The 12,526-nt window shown below is 36.4% G+C and overlaps 1 protein-coding gene across 5 annotated transcripts in view; it reads left to right on the top strand.

The window, feature by feature from the left end:
• The window catches only part of ZNF236 (zinc finger protein 236), a 66,482-nt gene that overhangs the window by 25,986 nt on the left and 27,970 nt on the right, over nucleotides 1-12,526 (top strand). For 4 of the 5 annotated variants that reach the window (XM_081950125.1, XM_081950124.1, XM_081950123.1 and 1 more), the window contains 9 exons: nucleotides 1,142-1,293; nucleotides 3,548-3,648; nucleotides 3,794-3,945; nucleotides 6,242-6,454; nucleotides 7,287-7,557; nucleotides 8,712-8,815; nucleotides 9,271-9,636; nucleotides 10,576-10,721; nucleotides 11,604-11,850. In XM_081950125.1, coding sequence (XP_081806251.1) covers nucleotides 1,142-1,293; nucleotides 3,548-3,648; nucleotides 3,794-3,945; nucleotides 6,242-6,454; nucleotides 7,287-7,557; nucleotides 8,712-8,815; nucleotides 9,271-9,636; nucleotides 10,576-10,721; nucleotides 11,604-11,850 — 1,752 coding nt within the window. The remainder of the gene's footprint in view (nucleotides 1-1,141; nucleotides 1,294-3,547; nucleotides 3,649-3,793; nucleotides 3,946-6,241; nucleotides 6,455-7,286; nucleotides 7,558-8,711; nucleotides 8,816-9,270; nucleotides 9,637-10,575; nucleotides 10,722-11,603; nucleotides 11,851-12,526) is intronic. The other variant, XM_081950126.1, reaches the window with a different exon arrangement.

Here is a 12,526-nt window from a genome sequence, read left to right as displayed (position 1 = left end):
TAGCTATTCCAAAAACATTCCAGTGATCTCTTGATTTCCATCCACAGAGCAACTTCCCCAAGGTTAGACATTTTTACCCAGTCCAAGTATATTCCTCATTGTTTTTCACCACTAGGTAGCCACTAATAGATGGCTACATTTATAGTATAGTATAGTCTTTGTTGTCATTGAACAAAATAAATACAACAAAATTGGTTTTTACATAACATTTACATAAAATTGATTTTCACCTGCTACATGTTAATTTCTGATTCGATCCTAATATGTATTGGGTTATATCAAATCATACATTTGACAGTGACCTTTTTAATATCATTGTCACTCCATATTTTCATGTAGTCTCATGGTTTGGATAATATAAGTATAATGTGGTTTAAAGATCCCTATCCCTTTCTATCTATGTTCTTTCTAAAGGTTCGAATTTAGAAATATTGATATCCTACTTCATAATTCCAGGTTTCTCTTATTTCATGCATCTCACATTCTATATTCCAGTTATATGTGTCCTTCTGAGTAAGGAATTCCTCTTTCAAGATATTTACTATGAAAGCCAGTTTGGTGTACCAATTGAGGCATCAAGCAGGAGACTGTGAGCTCTAGTCTTGCTTTTGGCACAAAGCCAGCTGAGTGACATTGGGTTAATCACTTTCTCTCAGCCCTAGAAAGGAGACAACGGCAAAAATCACTTCTAAAAAAGAAAGTTGCCGAAGAAACTGCAGAGAATTGTCCAGTCACTCTCTGAGAATTGAACATGATTGAATGGAAGGGGGGGAAAATAAGGAGTTTGTCTTTCAGGATTGATGCTATACGTAACCAATCTTCTTGCAGTTTTGATTTGCATCTCTATATTTAAAGAGAAGGCCAGTCTGTATTGGGGAAAATGTGTCATCATCTACCACACGAGCATATTGGAACAAGGTTTATATACTTTTCTTGTCAGCGGTAAATATTTTGTCATTTGTCAGAGATCTGGAAAGGGATTTTCCTTGCAATCCTGTTTGCTGATTTCAAGATGCCATTTTATATGAATCATGCTAAAGAGCTCAGTTAGTAAAACCTGAGTTGTGAAGGATATTTTTTTGAGGTGTGTTTGTGTTACAAAAAAATAGGGGGTTGTTTTGTTCATTTGTATTTGTACCAGGTTTTACAGTTAATGATGGCTACAGTCAACCAAGTCAGTTTCCAGCAGTACAACAGCTTCAGGATTCAAGCACTCTTGAATCTCAGGCTCTTTCAACAAGCTACCATCAACCAAGTCTGCTTCAGGTTCCTGCCCCCGAGACTATCAATGTAGTAAGTATTAATTAAAAGATTGAAGAAATTATTTATGCTGTTTCTGATTTGGGGCTCTGGATGAGATTTTCGATGAGATTTAGATCTGGTTTTTATGTGACTTCAAGGCTAATCATGGACTCCAATAGTTCTGATGGATGATCAGCATCAGGAACTGAAATAATTGTATGTCTCTCTCTTGTCAGTCTCTTGAACCCTGGTATTTAAAAACAAAGCCATAGTATGTCTACTTGGGAAAGGCCTCAGGGGCATCTTTTTGCCAAGTCTTAGAAATCCAGTTAGATCCTTGGATCCAATTTCAGAAGATTGTGCTGAATGTAATAGCTGATTTAGATGGATTGGCTTGGTAATGGAGAACTAATAGAAACTTAATGTGAATAAGATTGCAGTCAAAAGACTGATATAAGTTAGGAATTATTTGGGAGGATTTATTGTGCTTTTGAAGAATTAGATTTCTTATGTCAAAAACTGCCTTTTCATGATTAGAATAGAATAGGTATTATTGTCACTATCAATGTACACTGATCAGCATACATTAAAATGTAATTTCATTGCATACAGCTTTCAAAGGGTCACTACCTCCAATATACACTACATGAACATGGCAAAATAAATAAATAAATACAAAATTATGCATATACCCACATATATTATGTGACACAGAGAAACAGGACAGTCTAGTTTGGATGTATACATGTACATAGCAAGAAAAATGAATCTTGCGAGTTTGCCAGACAGATGGCATAGGGAAGAAAGCTGTTACAGAATCTGGTAGTCCTGCTAGAAATACTTCGAAGCCTCCTCCCAGATGGGAGCAACAGAAACAGACCGTAAAGTGGTTGTGTGGGGTCTCTAACAATGCTATGAGCTCTAAGCACATAACGCTTATAAACAGTATCCTCAATAACGGGAAGCGAGCTTTCTATAATTTTCTCAGCTATCCTTACCACTCTCTATATGGACTTTTTATCTGAGGCACTGATGCTACAAAACCAAACAGTGATGCATCATATTTCAACAGTGTCTATTATTTTATATAACTAAATGTACTAGTTGTATTCATTACTAGTTTTGTATCAAATCTCTGCTAAATTCATCTCATTTGGATGACTGCCTATATTATACTGCAGTGAAATTCTTCATCAGAGCCAGTTACAATTAAGGTTATGATTCCTTATTATTTATTGGTTACAAATCTGTGCCTAGGCCCAGTTATGACCATAGGTGAAAACCTGTACACAGGATATTTGAAAAAAACACTTCTGCCATAAAGAATGCTAAGAGCAAGTCTTTTCAGTTGCTTCTGACAAATGCTGGAAATCCACATTTGGAACAGATGTTAGAATTCTCTTTCTGTTATATCTTCATACTCTTTTTCAGATAAACCTTTACTTTTAGATTGACTTACCGGTTAAAGTAAAAGTGACCGTATAAGATGCACCTTTTTCCATGGAAATGTTGGTGCGTCTTATACACCGAATACAGCCATTTTTGGCTTCCTGAAGCTCCGTCCCCGCATCCCATTTTTTGTGAAAAATGGGTGAAAATCGGGCCGTTTTCCACCAAAATAGGGGTGTTTTTGCCTTCCCCCACCCCACAAAAGCACTCTGCAGGTTTCAGCACGGCTGGAGGAAGGGAAAAATGCCCCCGTTTTGGTGAAAAATGGGGGTGTTTTTGCCTTACCCCAGCCCTGCTGAAGCCTGCAGAGTGCCCCTGGGGGCGGGGGAAGACAAAAACTTTTTTTCTTACTTACTTACTCTTTGAAATCTTGGTGCGCCTTATACACCGGTGCGTCTTATAGCCCGAAAAATACGGTAATTGTTGGATGCCTTTTTTATGGATCTCTTTTATATGCTTTTATGTTTTGATCATATGTTCTGTATTGTATAGTTAGCTATCTTGAAAATGCATTTTGATAGAAAAGCAACCTATATGTGATTATTTTTTTCTCTCCAAAATTAACATTTATTTATTTATTAGAGAAATAATTTGTGCTGAGAATAGGATTATGCCATTTTGGAATCCCTTGGGTTTAAATCTTGTACCCTTATGGCATGGGTATCAAACTCGCCATGTTGCGTTGCCGTCACATCACGTATTGTGACATTTTTCCCCTTCACTGGGGTGGGCTTAGCCTGCGGGTGACACTTCCGGCCCACAGTCTGCCAGTTTGATACCCCTGCCTTATGGCCTAAATCGGAGGTTATTATCCATTATATATTTAAAAGATTTATTTCAATGTATTGATAACCAGGCTACCCGGTTAGTTCAAGATCAGTCATCAGACCTTGAGATGCCTGGCCAGCGTTCACAGTTTCTGGAAGATAATGATGATCAAAGCAAAAGATCTTACAGGTATGTCATGTTTCAAATGGTAGTTATATATAATATGTAAGTGTTTCTAGCATTCAGTCAGAAACTGTAATTAAAGTTTTCACATATTCCTAGGATTCATCAATGCCTTTGTTTCATTTTATTCAACAAACTTTCATTTTAATAGGTGTGAGTATTGCAATAAGGGCTTCAAGAAATCTAGCCACTTGAAGCAGCACGTACGTTCACACACTGGGGAGAAGCCTTATAAATGCCAACTGTGCGGCCGGGGATTTGTCTCTTCCGGAGTTCTTAAATCTCATGAGAAAACACATACAGGTGATGAAATTTTGATAATATTTGGTTCCCTTGCAAATCCTTTTAGCTTGCTTAAAATGGACAGTACAATGGGATCAAGCTTGGAGATATAGATAGTCCTCAACTTAGGACAATAATTGAGCCTAAAATTTCTGTTGCTAAGAGAGACAGTTGTTTAAAGTGAGTTTTGCCCCATTTTATGACCTTTCTTGCCATAGTTGTTAAGTGAATCACTGCAGCTGCTAAGTTAGTAACATGATTGTTAAGTGAATCTGGCTTCCCCATTGACTTTGCTTTTCAGAAGGATACAAGCGGTGATCACATGACACCAGGACACTGTGACAGTCATAAACATGAGTCAGTTACTAAGCATCTGAATTTTAATCACATAACCATGGAGATGCTGTAACGGTTGTAAGTGTGGAAAATGGTCATAGGTCACTTTTTTTCACTGTCATAAATTTGAATAGTCACTAAACAAACTGTTGCAAGTCGAGGATTATCTATATTTAATTCATCTTTCATTCGCCATTTCAATAATAATCTATTGAAAGCTGCTGTGCAATCCAAATAAAAGATATACGTAGCTGATTGTGACCATTTCCAGAAAGTGGAATGTATATCGCTTTTACCATTTAATTAACGGAATAGTTACAGTTCCAAAATGTTGTATAAATTCACAAAAAGCAGTATCAGCATAGTGACCTGTTGAAAACACTGAAGTAATAATGAGAGAATACATTTAAAATCCTCACTCAGCCTGAAGCTCATTTGGTGACAGAATGAGTCAGTCTTTATTACCCTAATTTTGTAGGATTGTTTTGAATACTTTTGTAGAGGAATAACCTTATATTGCAGCTGAATGTAAATTATGTAAGTAAATAATAAATACCATATTTTTCAGAGTATAAGACGCGGCGGAGTATAAGACCCAGGTTTTGAAGAGGCATTTTTTTTAAAAAGTAGGTAGGTAGATAGAGGATAGAGAGGGAGAGAAAGAGAGAGAAATACAGTACGTAAGTAGGGAGAGAGAAAGAGTAGTTAGGTAGGTAGATAGATAAAGGGGGAGATAGATAGATGATAGATAGATAGATAGATAGATAGATAGATAGATAGATAGATGATGATAGATAGATAGATAGATAGATAGATAGATAGATAGATAGATAGATAGATAGATAGATAGATGATAGATAGAAATACAGTAGGTAAGTAGGTAGGGAGAGAGAGTTTAGGTAGGTAGGTAGGTAGAGGAATAGAGAGTAATAGAGAGAGATAGAGAAATACAGTAGATAGGTAGGGAGAGAGAGAGAGTAGGTAGGTTGGCAGGTAGGGGGATAAAGAGAAAAATAGAGAGAGAGAGAAATACAGTAGATAGGTAGGGGGAGAGAGGGGGTAGGTAGGTAGGTATATAAGTAGATAGAGGGAAAGAGATAGAAATACAGTAGGTAGGTAGGGAGTAGAGTAGGTAGGTAGATAAAGGGATAGAGAGGGAGAGAGAAATAGAGAGAGAGAGAGATACAGTAGATAGGTAGGGAGAGAGAGAGAGTAGGTAGGTAGGTAGGTAGGTTAGGTAGGTAGGTAGGTAGGTAGGTAGGTGTTTCCAGATGTATTTATCCATGTGCTGGAGAAGGAAATCGCTGACAATCTGTAGCACCTAAAACTCATCAACCACTCTAATTAAACAGCTTTCCGAAAGGAAAAAAAAAAGGTTTTGCACTCAGCAAACTTCCCCAAAACGGCCCATTTTTCGTGAAAATGGGCCTGTTTTTTTTCAAATAAAAGGCATGAATAGCCGGGGGGGGGGGGCTTGCAGCATGCTCCTGGGGAGGTGGAGGGGCCAAAAAAGAGCAAAAAACAGTCCATTTTTTGCAAAAATTGGCCTTTTTTGGCAAAGAAATGCATGCATAGCCTTATGGAGGCTTATAAAGTGCTGCTGGGGAGGGGTGGGTGGGTGGCAAAAACGGCCCATTTTTTGCTCATTCCTGCCCTCCCCAGCCCCCAGGAGCTGTCTGAAAGCCTCCATAAGGCTATGCACAGCCGTTTTGGTGAAGGGGCGATTTTGGTGAAGGGGTGGGGCTTCAAGAGGCCAAAAAATGCTGTATTCGTTGTATAAGACGCACCCAGATTTTCAGCCTCTTTTTGCAGGAAAAAAAGGTGCGTCTTATAGTCCAAAAATACAGTACATCTGTGGAACAAACTGAAAGTCAGAATATGTTTTCACATTTGCCTTTGTTTTGTATCATTTTTGATGTGTAGACAAATTATATAACTACCACTTACTATCTCTATTTACTTTCCTCTCTTTCCTGCCCAGGAGTTAAAGCATTCAGTTGCAGTATTTGTAATACTTCCTTCACCACCAATGGAAGCCTTACTAGACATATGACAACTCATATGAGTATGAAGCCCTACAAGTGCCCATTTTGTGATGAAAGTTTCAGAACCACAGTTCACTGCAAAAAACACATGAAAAAGCATCAAACAGTGTCTTCAACAGCAGCAACAAGTGGAGAGGTAGCAGGAGGGGGTAAGCAACAGTCTCTGTGTGCCAGAAAAGCATATTACAGTTAGCCTCCACTTACGACTGGTTGTTTAACTAACATTCAAAGTTATGACAGCCTTGGAAAGAGTGGTCTACAGCTCATAAAGCACTTCTGGCCGTTGTAAAATATTGGATCTCCTCCTCCCTGTCACATGACTGTATTTTCAATACTTGGCAGTTTGTTCACCTTTATAACCAGTTATCAAGCTCCCTGTGATCATGTGATCCTAATTTGCAATTTTCTCTCCTGGCTTCCCCAGAAAGTCAGTGGGGAAGCCAGCAGAGACGATTGCAAGGGGGTGGGGGGGGGAGAGCGGAACTGAAATCCTTTGTGCACAAAGGGGAAGGAAAGCCCTTGGTGGGCTATCAGGAGGTTTTCAGTTGGCAGATCTTTTGTTCTGTCTCTTTTAACAACCTGGAAGATCACTTAACAATCACAATTGGGAGTGTCAGGATTGCAGTCATTGAGCAAAGCAGTGGTGGGCATCTCACTTAGCAACCACTTTGCTCAGAAACTTTGCTCAATTGTTGTAAATTGAGAATTAGCTGTAAATGTCCTTTAACATAAAAATTATAGGATTTTTTTTTTGCCAGGAATTGTATACATTTTGTAATCTGAAAGAGAACATGCACCACAGTATTGTAGTATTGATGTAGAACATATACCTTGTAGACACATCTCTGATGCCCTTTAACCTTGGAGCATCTGCACTTTTGTATAATTGCTATGAGTAACTGGCGTTTGCATTAACATCCAAGAAGTTTGTTTGATATTACTAGGTCTTTAAAAGTGTTGCTTCCCTGTTTAATTATGCAGAAGAGGAAGACGCAGCATCTGAAAAGGCAAGCTCTCGAAAATCTAGACCGGGTGTTATCACATTCACAGAGGAGGAAACAGCTGAACTTGCAAAAATTAGACCTCAGGAAAGTGCCACTGTCTCTGAAAAAGTTCTCGTCCAGTCTGCAGCAGAAAAGGACAGGATTAGTGAAATCAAAGACAAACAAGCGGAAATGGAGGCTGAACCAAAATATGCCAATTGTTGTACTTACTGCCCAAAAAGCTTTAAAAAACCTAGTGACTTAGTTAGGTAAGTGAAAATGTAGAATTTTTTTAAGTTTTGATATATGAATTATATTACTTAGCAGTTTACTTTATTTCATCCTTAATTTAAAGGAAGAAGCAGGCAACCTTCCAGTCATCATCTGCGTATAAGCATGAGCAAATGGGTACCACCTGCCACACCAACTAGTTTGTACTATCTCTGAATAACTCTTTACAAGACAGTTTAACTTCTCAATGTTGGCAGGGACTCGTCTATCAGTGCAGTACCAACTGCATGCTCAATATTTTGATGACATTATTTTCATTTAGAAGCTGGTCATACTGAAACCGAGTTTTGAAAGCATTTTGCAGTAAAGTGTAGATATACCTCTATTATCTCGGGTTCTTTGGATTTAAGCAGTGATAGTAAAAAGCCATAAGTTTTATTACTTTTGAAGAGTTTATATTCAATGATATGATTAAATGCACACAGATAGTTGACATTATAATGGTTTTCTCATAAAAGTTGCGATGATCTGTAGCGAAACACTAGTTTTGACTACTTCAATGACAACTGGTCTATGGACTTCTTGGCTAAATACTATTTTTATCATCCTCTTCTATTCAGATTATAATTTTTCCTCAAATAATTCTTTACTTTAAAAAGCTATGTTAACCACTGGGAGGCAGTATGTGATTTGCTTCATGCATATTGAGACTCATCAGGTGTACGTCTGATGAGTCCTAATAAGGGTAAAACTAGACATATATTACATCCAGGTGGTCAGTAAAACTGATAATATCATACAGGATTATAAGCATTTTATAAAAACACAGAAATTTCTCAGCCCGATAGAGGAAGTGAAAGTCATTTAATGCTGTATAGGATAACATGATGTGACATAACAACTGACTCAGAATTAAAGACAAGTGGATTGTATATAGCAATTTCTTCTCCCTTGTGAATTTAGTTATACTATGTATCTCCTAATCTGTATTCAGAATCAAATTTGGAAAGTACATTATATTGTAGGCGAATTAAAGAAAAAAAATGGTTTTTACTGTGTGCTTAAGCTACATTGAATGTAAAGTAATTCTATAGGAATATGATGCCTAACTCAAGATGAAGCCTAACTGAAACTTAGCTATTTTAATAAACATAAAATACCTTATAATGATTAGAATAAATATCTTTGGCAGGCATGTACGTATCCATACAGGAGAAAAACCTTACAAATGTGATGAATGTGGAAAAAGTTTTACTGTAAAGTCGACTTTGGACTGTCATGTAAAAACACACACAGGTATGTAAGATCATGAGCACTTCCAACTTAATTAGATAATAATATTAGATAATAATGAGTGAACATCAGATATATTATACTTCGTATATTAGGCTGTTAATCTGGGAAAGATACTTGACTTTCTAATGAATTAACAATTTAGCTTTTAATACTTAAGTATACAGTTTGGTTTCCCTCCTCACATTCACTTCTTCCTCCACTTATTTGTTTGGAAAGTGGTTAAGCCAATATAGCAGACTTTGTCTAGTTATGACCTAAAAAGTTTGCTTTTTTCCAAAGCTCATAAATTTAGGAGTAGATTATGATTTAGGAGGAAGTTTTCTTTAAACTTTTTTTTATCAAATACTATAAAACATTAATACAGGTTGTTTAATGTCCAAACAAAATCTAGCATAAATTTATATATGATCAGAAATAATGTATATTTCGCTGTACACTATTTCATTATTCTCCAGGTCAAAAACTTTTCAGCTGCCATGTATGTAGCAATTCATTTTCTACAAAAGGGAGTTTGAAAGTTCATATGCGTCTACATACCGGAGCAAAGCCTTTTAAGTGTCCTCATTGTGAATTAAGGTTTCGGACTTCTGGACGCAGGAAGACTCATATACAGTGCCATTTTAAATCCGAGGCCAAGAAAGCCAGGAAAGCTGGCTCTCGTGCTTCAGCCAAAGGTCTACAGCCAGTCAATCTTCTGAATTCAACCACAAATGATTCTAACGTTTTCATCATGAATAACTCTGTGCTGACAGGCCAGTTTGACCAAAATTTGCTCCAGCAAAGTATCGTTGGTCAGGCTATCCTTCCTGCTTCTATGTCAGGTAAACATGGAAGTGTTTCATTCTATTTTCCGGGGTGTACGTGTGTGTGTGTGTGTGTGTGTGTCAGTTTGAGAAAGGTGAAATCAAACTCTTCTGCGTCTCCTGTTAATGTTGATGGAAAGACTTTCACGACAGATCACATCTGCTTGGGCTCTCTGAACAGAGGCTTCCACAGATGTTTTAATTGAGTCTCTCCATCTTTGTGTAGTTTATAATTTATGATTTATAGGTGTGTTTCAAAGTCATTCATAGAGGACATTTGTGGGTTTTTTTTGCAGGGAAACGCTTGGGTTATATTAGAAAAATAATGCAATTTTATTCTTATGATTATAGGATTCCTATCTTTCCTTACATTAAGATATGATTATTGATATCTTGGAAATAAAATATAATAACTACTAAATTGAAGAGAATGATAAAATACTTTAAAAATCCAATCAGTTGCTTCATAAAATTAGCAGCAAATCACAGTGCTAAAATATCAGTAGCAAAATTATTGAAAACCATAAATTCTGGTAGATGTATTATATACAAATAGTTTGGTAGAAATAGTTTTAGCCATTTAGTATGTATGCATTTAGTTTGTGTCATTCCCACTCTATGTACATTCATTTACTTAAATTCATTTGTATATATCTGATTTCATTGCTATCAATCAATCAGGATTAATCAGTTTGGCCCTTTTTAAAATACACAGTACCAATGTTTTGGTTTTATTGGTATTACCACTATGCGCTGTTGCATATTTATTTAAAAGGAAGATTTCATTATTCAGTAAGGGGCATTCCTCAGTAAGCGTCTTTAGGTTTTCAGTTTTAATTATTGTAGTATAGCTTGCTTAATTCACTGATGTAGAATAAGGATTAATTCATGTTTAATCTTAATATTTGTATATAAAAACTGAAATATATATAAAAATATGGCTGTTTTCTTTGGTAGCTGGAGGTGATTTAACTCTATCCTTGACAGATGGTAGTTTGGCCACCCTTGAAGGAATACAGTTGCAACTTGCTGCCAACTTGGTTGGACAAAATGTTCAAATTTCTGGAATAGATCCTAGTAGCATTAACAACATTACTTTACAGGTGGGTTTATTCTATATTATTCTTCATAAGCTGTTAAATAAGTTATGCATAGACAAATGGTCATAATCCCTTGCTTTTAGTCTCCAGATCTTTCATATAATGGTTCAATAGTGTTTAAGGGCTGTTTTTCTCTCCTTCCTACAAGTAATTTTCTTTGCATAATTTTCTTTATTCTATTGCCCACTTATTTAGAATATGGATTCCTAATTCTACCTAATTACTCAAAAGTTTTGAATGCTAGGAGAATGTTATAGGCATCCATCTAAAAGGGGATTTAGAAAGCTGAATTGATAAATGTGAAAAATCAATCATATTTATCATGTCATTTTGCTGAGAATGTTTCTTGTTATCTTTCTGACCTAGTATCTCTCCTGTTTTATATTTGAAAGTTTTTATCAGGTGATGAGGCACTGTGAAAAGAAAGCCCTTGACCTGCAGCTGTCCAACATTTTGATTTTCTAAGGAAGTTAATCATGTAGAGTTTAGAAGCTTTCTTATAAATAACCCTTGACACTTTGACCCAACTTTAAAATAATAATTCTAAAAGGTCTTCAGATGGAATAAGAAGTCTGCTGAGTGCATATCTTTAGATATTTTAATGCTAAAAAGGAAAATGAAGTGGCTCAGATTCAAAAAATACAACTTCTGGCAGAATTTGTATTTTATTTAATACCTGCCAATTGTTGGCTGATGTTTGAAATAAACCAATATAACATTGCCATAAAACATTAAAACTATCCAGCTTTTGTAAGATTGAACAAATTATTATGAACAAGTTATATAGATGTGCCAACTTTTGTTGCTTAGGTATTATAGTTTTACTATCCTCGGATTTGGAAAATAAAAATGGAATATATTCCTATCGGACTTGTTTCTTTTCAGATTGATCCCAGTCTTTTGCAACAGACTCTTCAACAGGGTAATGTACTGACCCAGCAGCTAACAGGAGATCCCAGTTTGGCGTCTCAGAACTCCTCCCTACAGGCAGTAGAAAGTACAGTATCAGCAGCAAATGTGGTAATACAGCCTTTGTCCAGCTTGTCCTTACAGCCCAATGTTACTTCTTCAGCAAATATGACAATGGGGCCTATGGCTGAGCAAGAATCCGTATTGGCTACAACTACTTCAGGTAAATACAGTAGAAAAGCAGATTCATCTGAAAGCTCTTTGATTAAAATTATCTAAATTCCTCTTATTTTCCTATCTTATAGTCACACCACTATATATTTCTATTAATAAAAATTTCTAAAATAGATCAAGATAGGGCTATCTTATGCTCACAGCCAGAAATTCAACTCACTTCGCTCAGGGATATCACCCTGAAATCACTTGTGATCCTCCTGAGAAAAAGCTGGCCTATCTCTTGAGTTCTGAACTGAGGGATATTTTTCTATCTTTTATTTGCTTAAATAGTTTAAAATATGATTGCTTAGTTCATTTGAAAAACCAAAGATTTGATTCTGCATGAAGGATGGCTCTACAAACGGTCATCTGGAAGAAAATTCTCCAGATTAATCCCAAAAGTCACAAACAACCACCTTACTCCTTCAGATCTAACCCAGAGAGAGCACCTGCTTTTCTACTATTGTGATTTCAATTTTTGGATTATCTATACGGAACCATTATTATGTGATATGTATCAAAGCCAGCTCGAACTGGCTTTGATACATATCACATGCTAGAACTGCCAAGGAAAAGCTTGCAGTCATGAAAAGCATCCCATTTCACTGTGGTGGGGAAGGTATGTTGTTTTGCATTGTGTCTTCAGAATGATAGTTTGTACAGATTCTCATCACACCGAAGTA

This window comes from Natrix helvetica, assembly GCF_964273705.1.
Source record: "Natrix helvetica genome assembly, chromosome: 4".
In the NCBI taxonomy this organism is placed as follows: domain Eukaryota; kingdom Metazoa; phylum Chordata; class Lepidosauria; order Squamata; family Natricidae; genus Natrix; species Natrix helvetica.
This window is presented reverse-complemented; position numbering and strand designations above follow the sequence as displayed.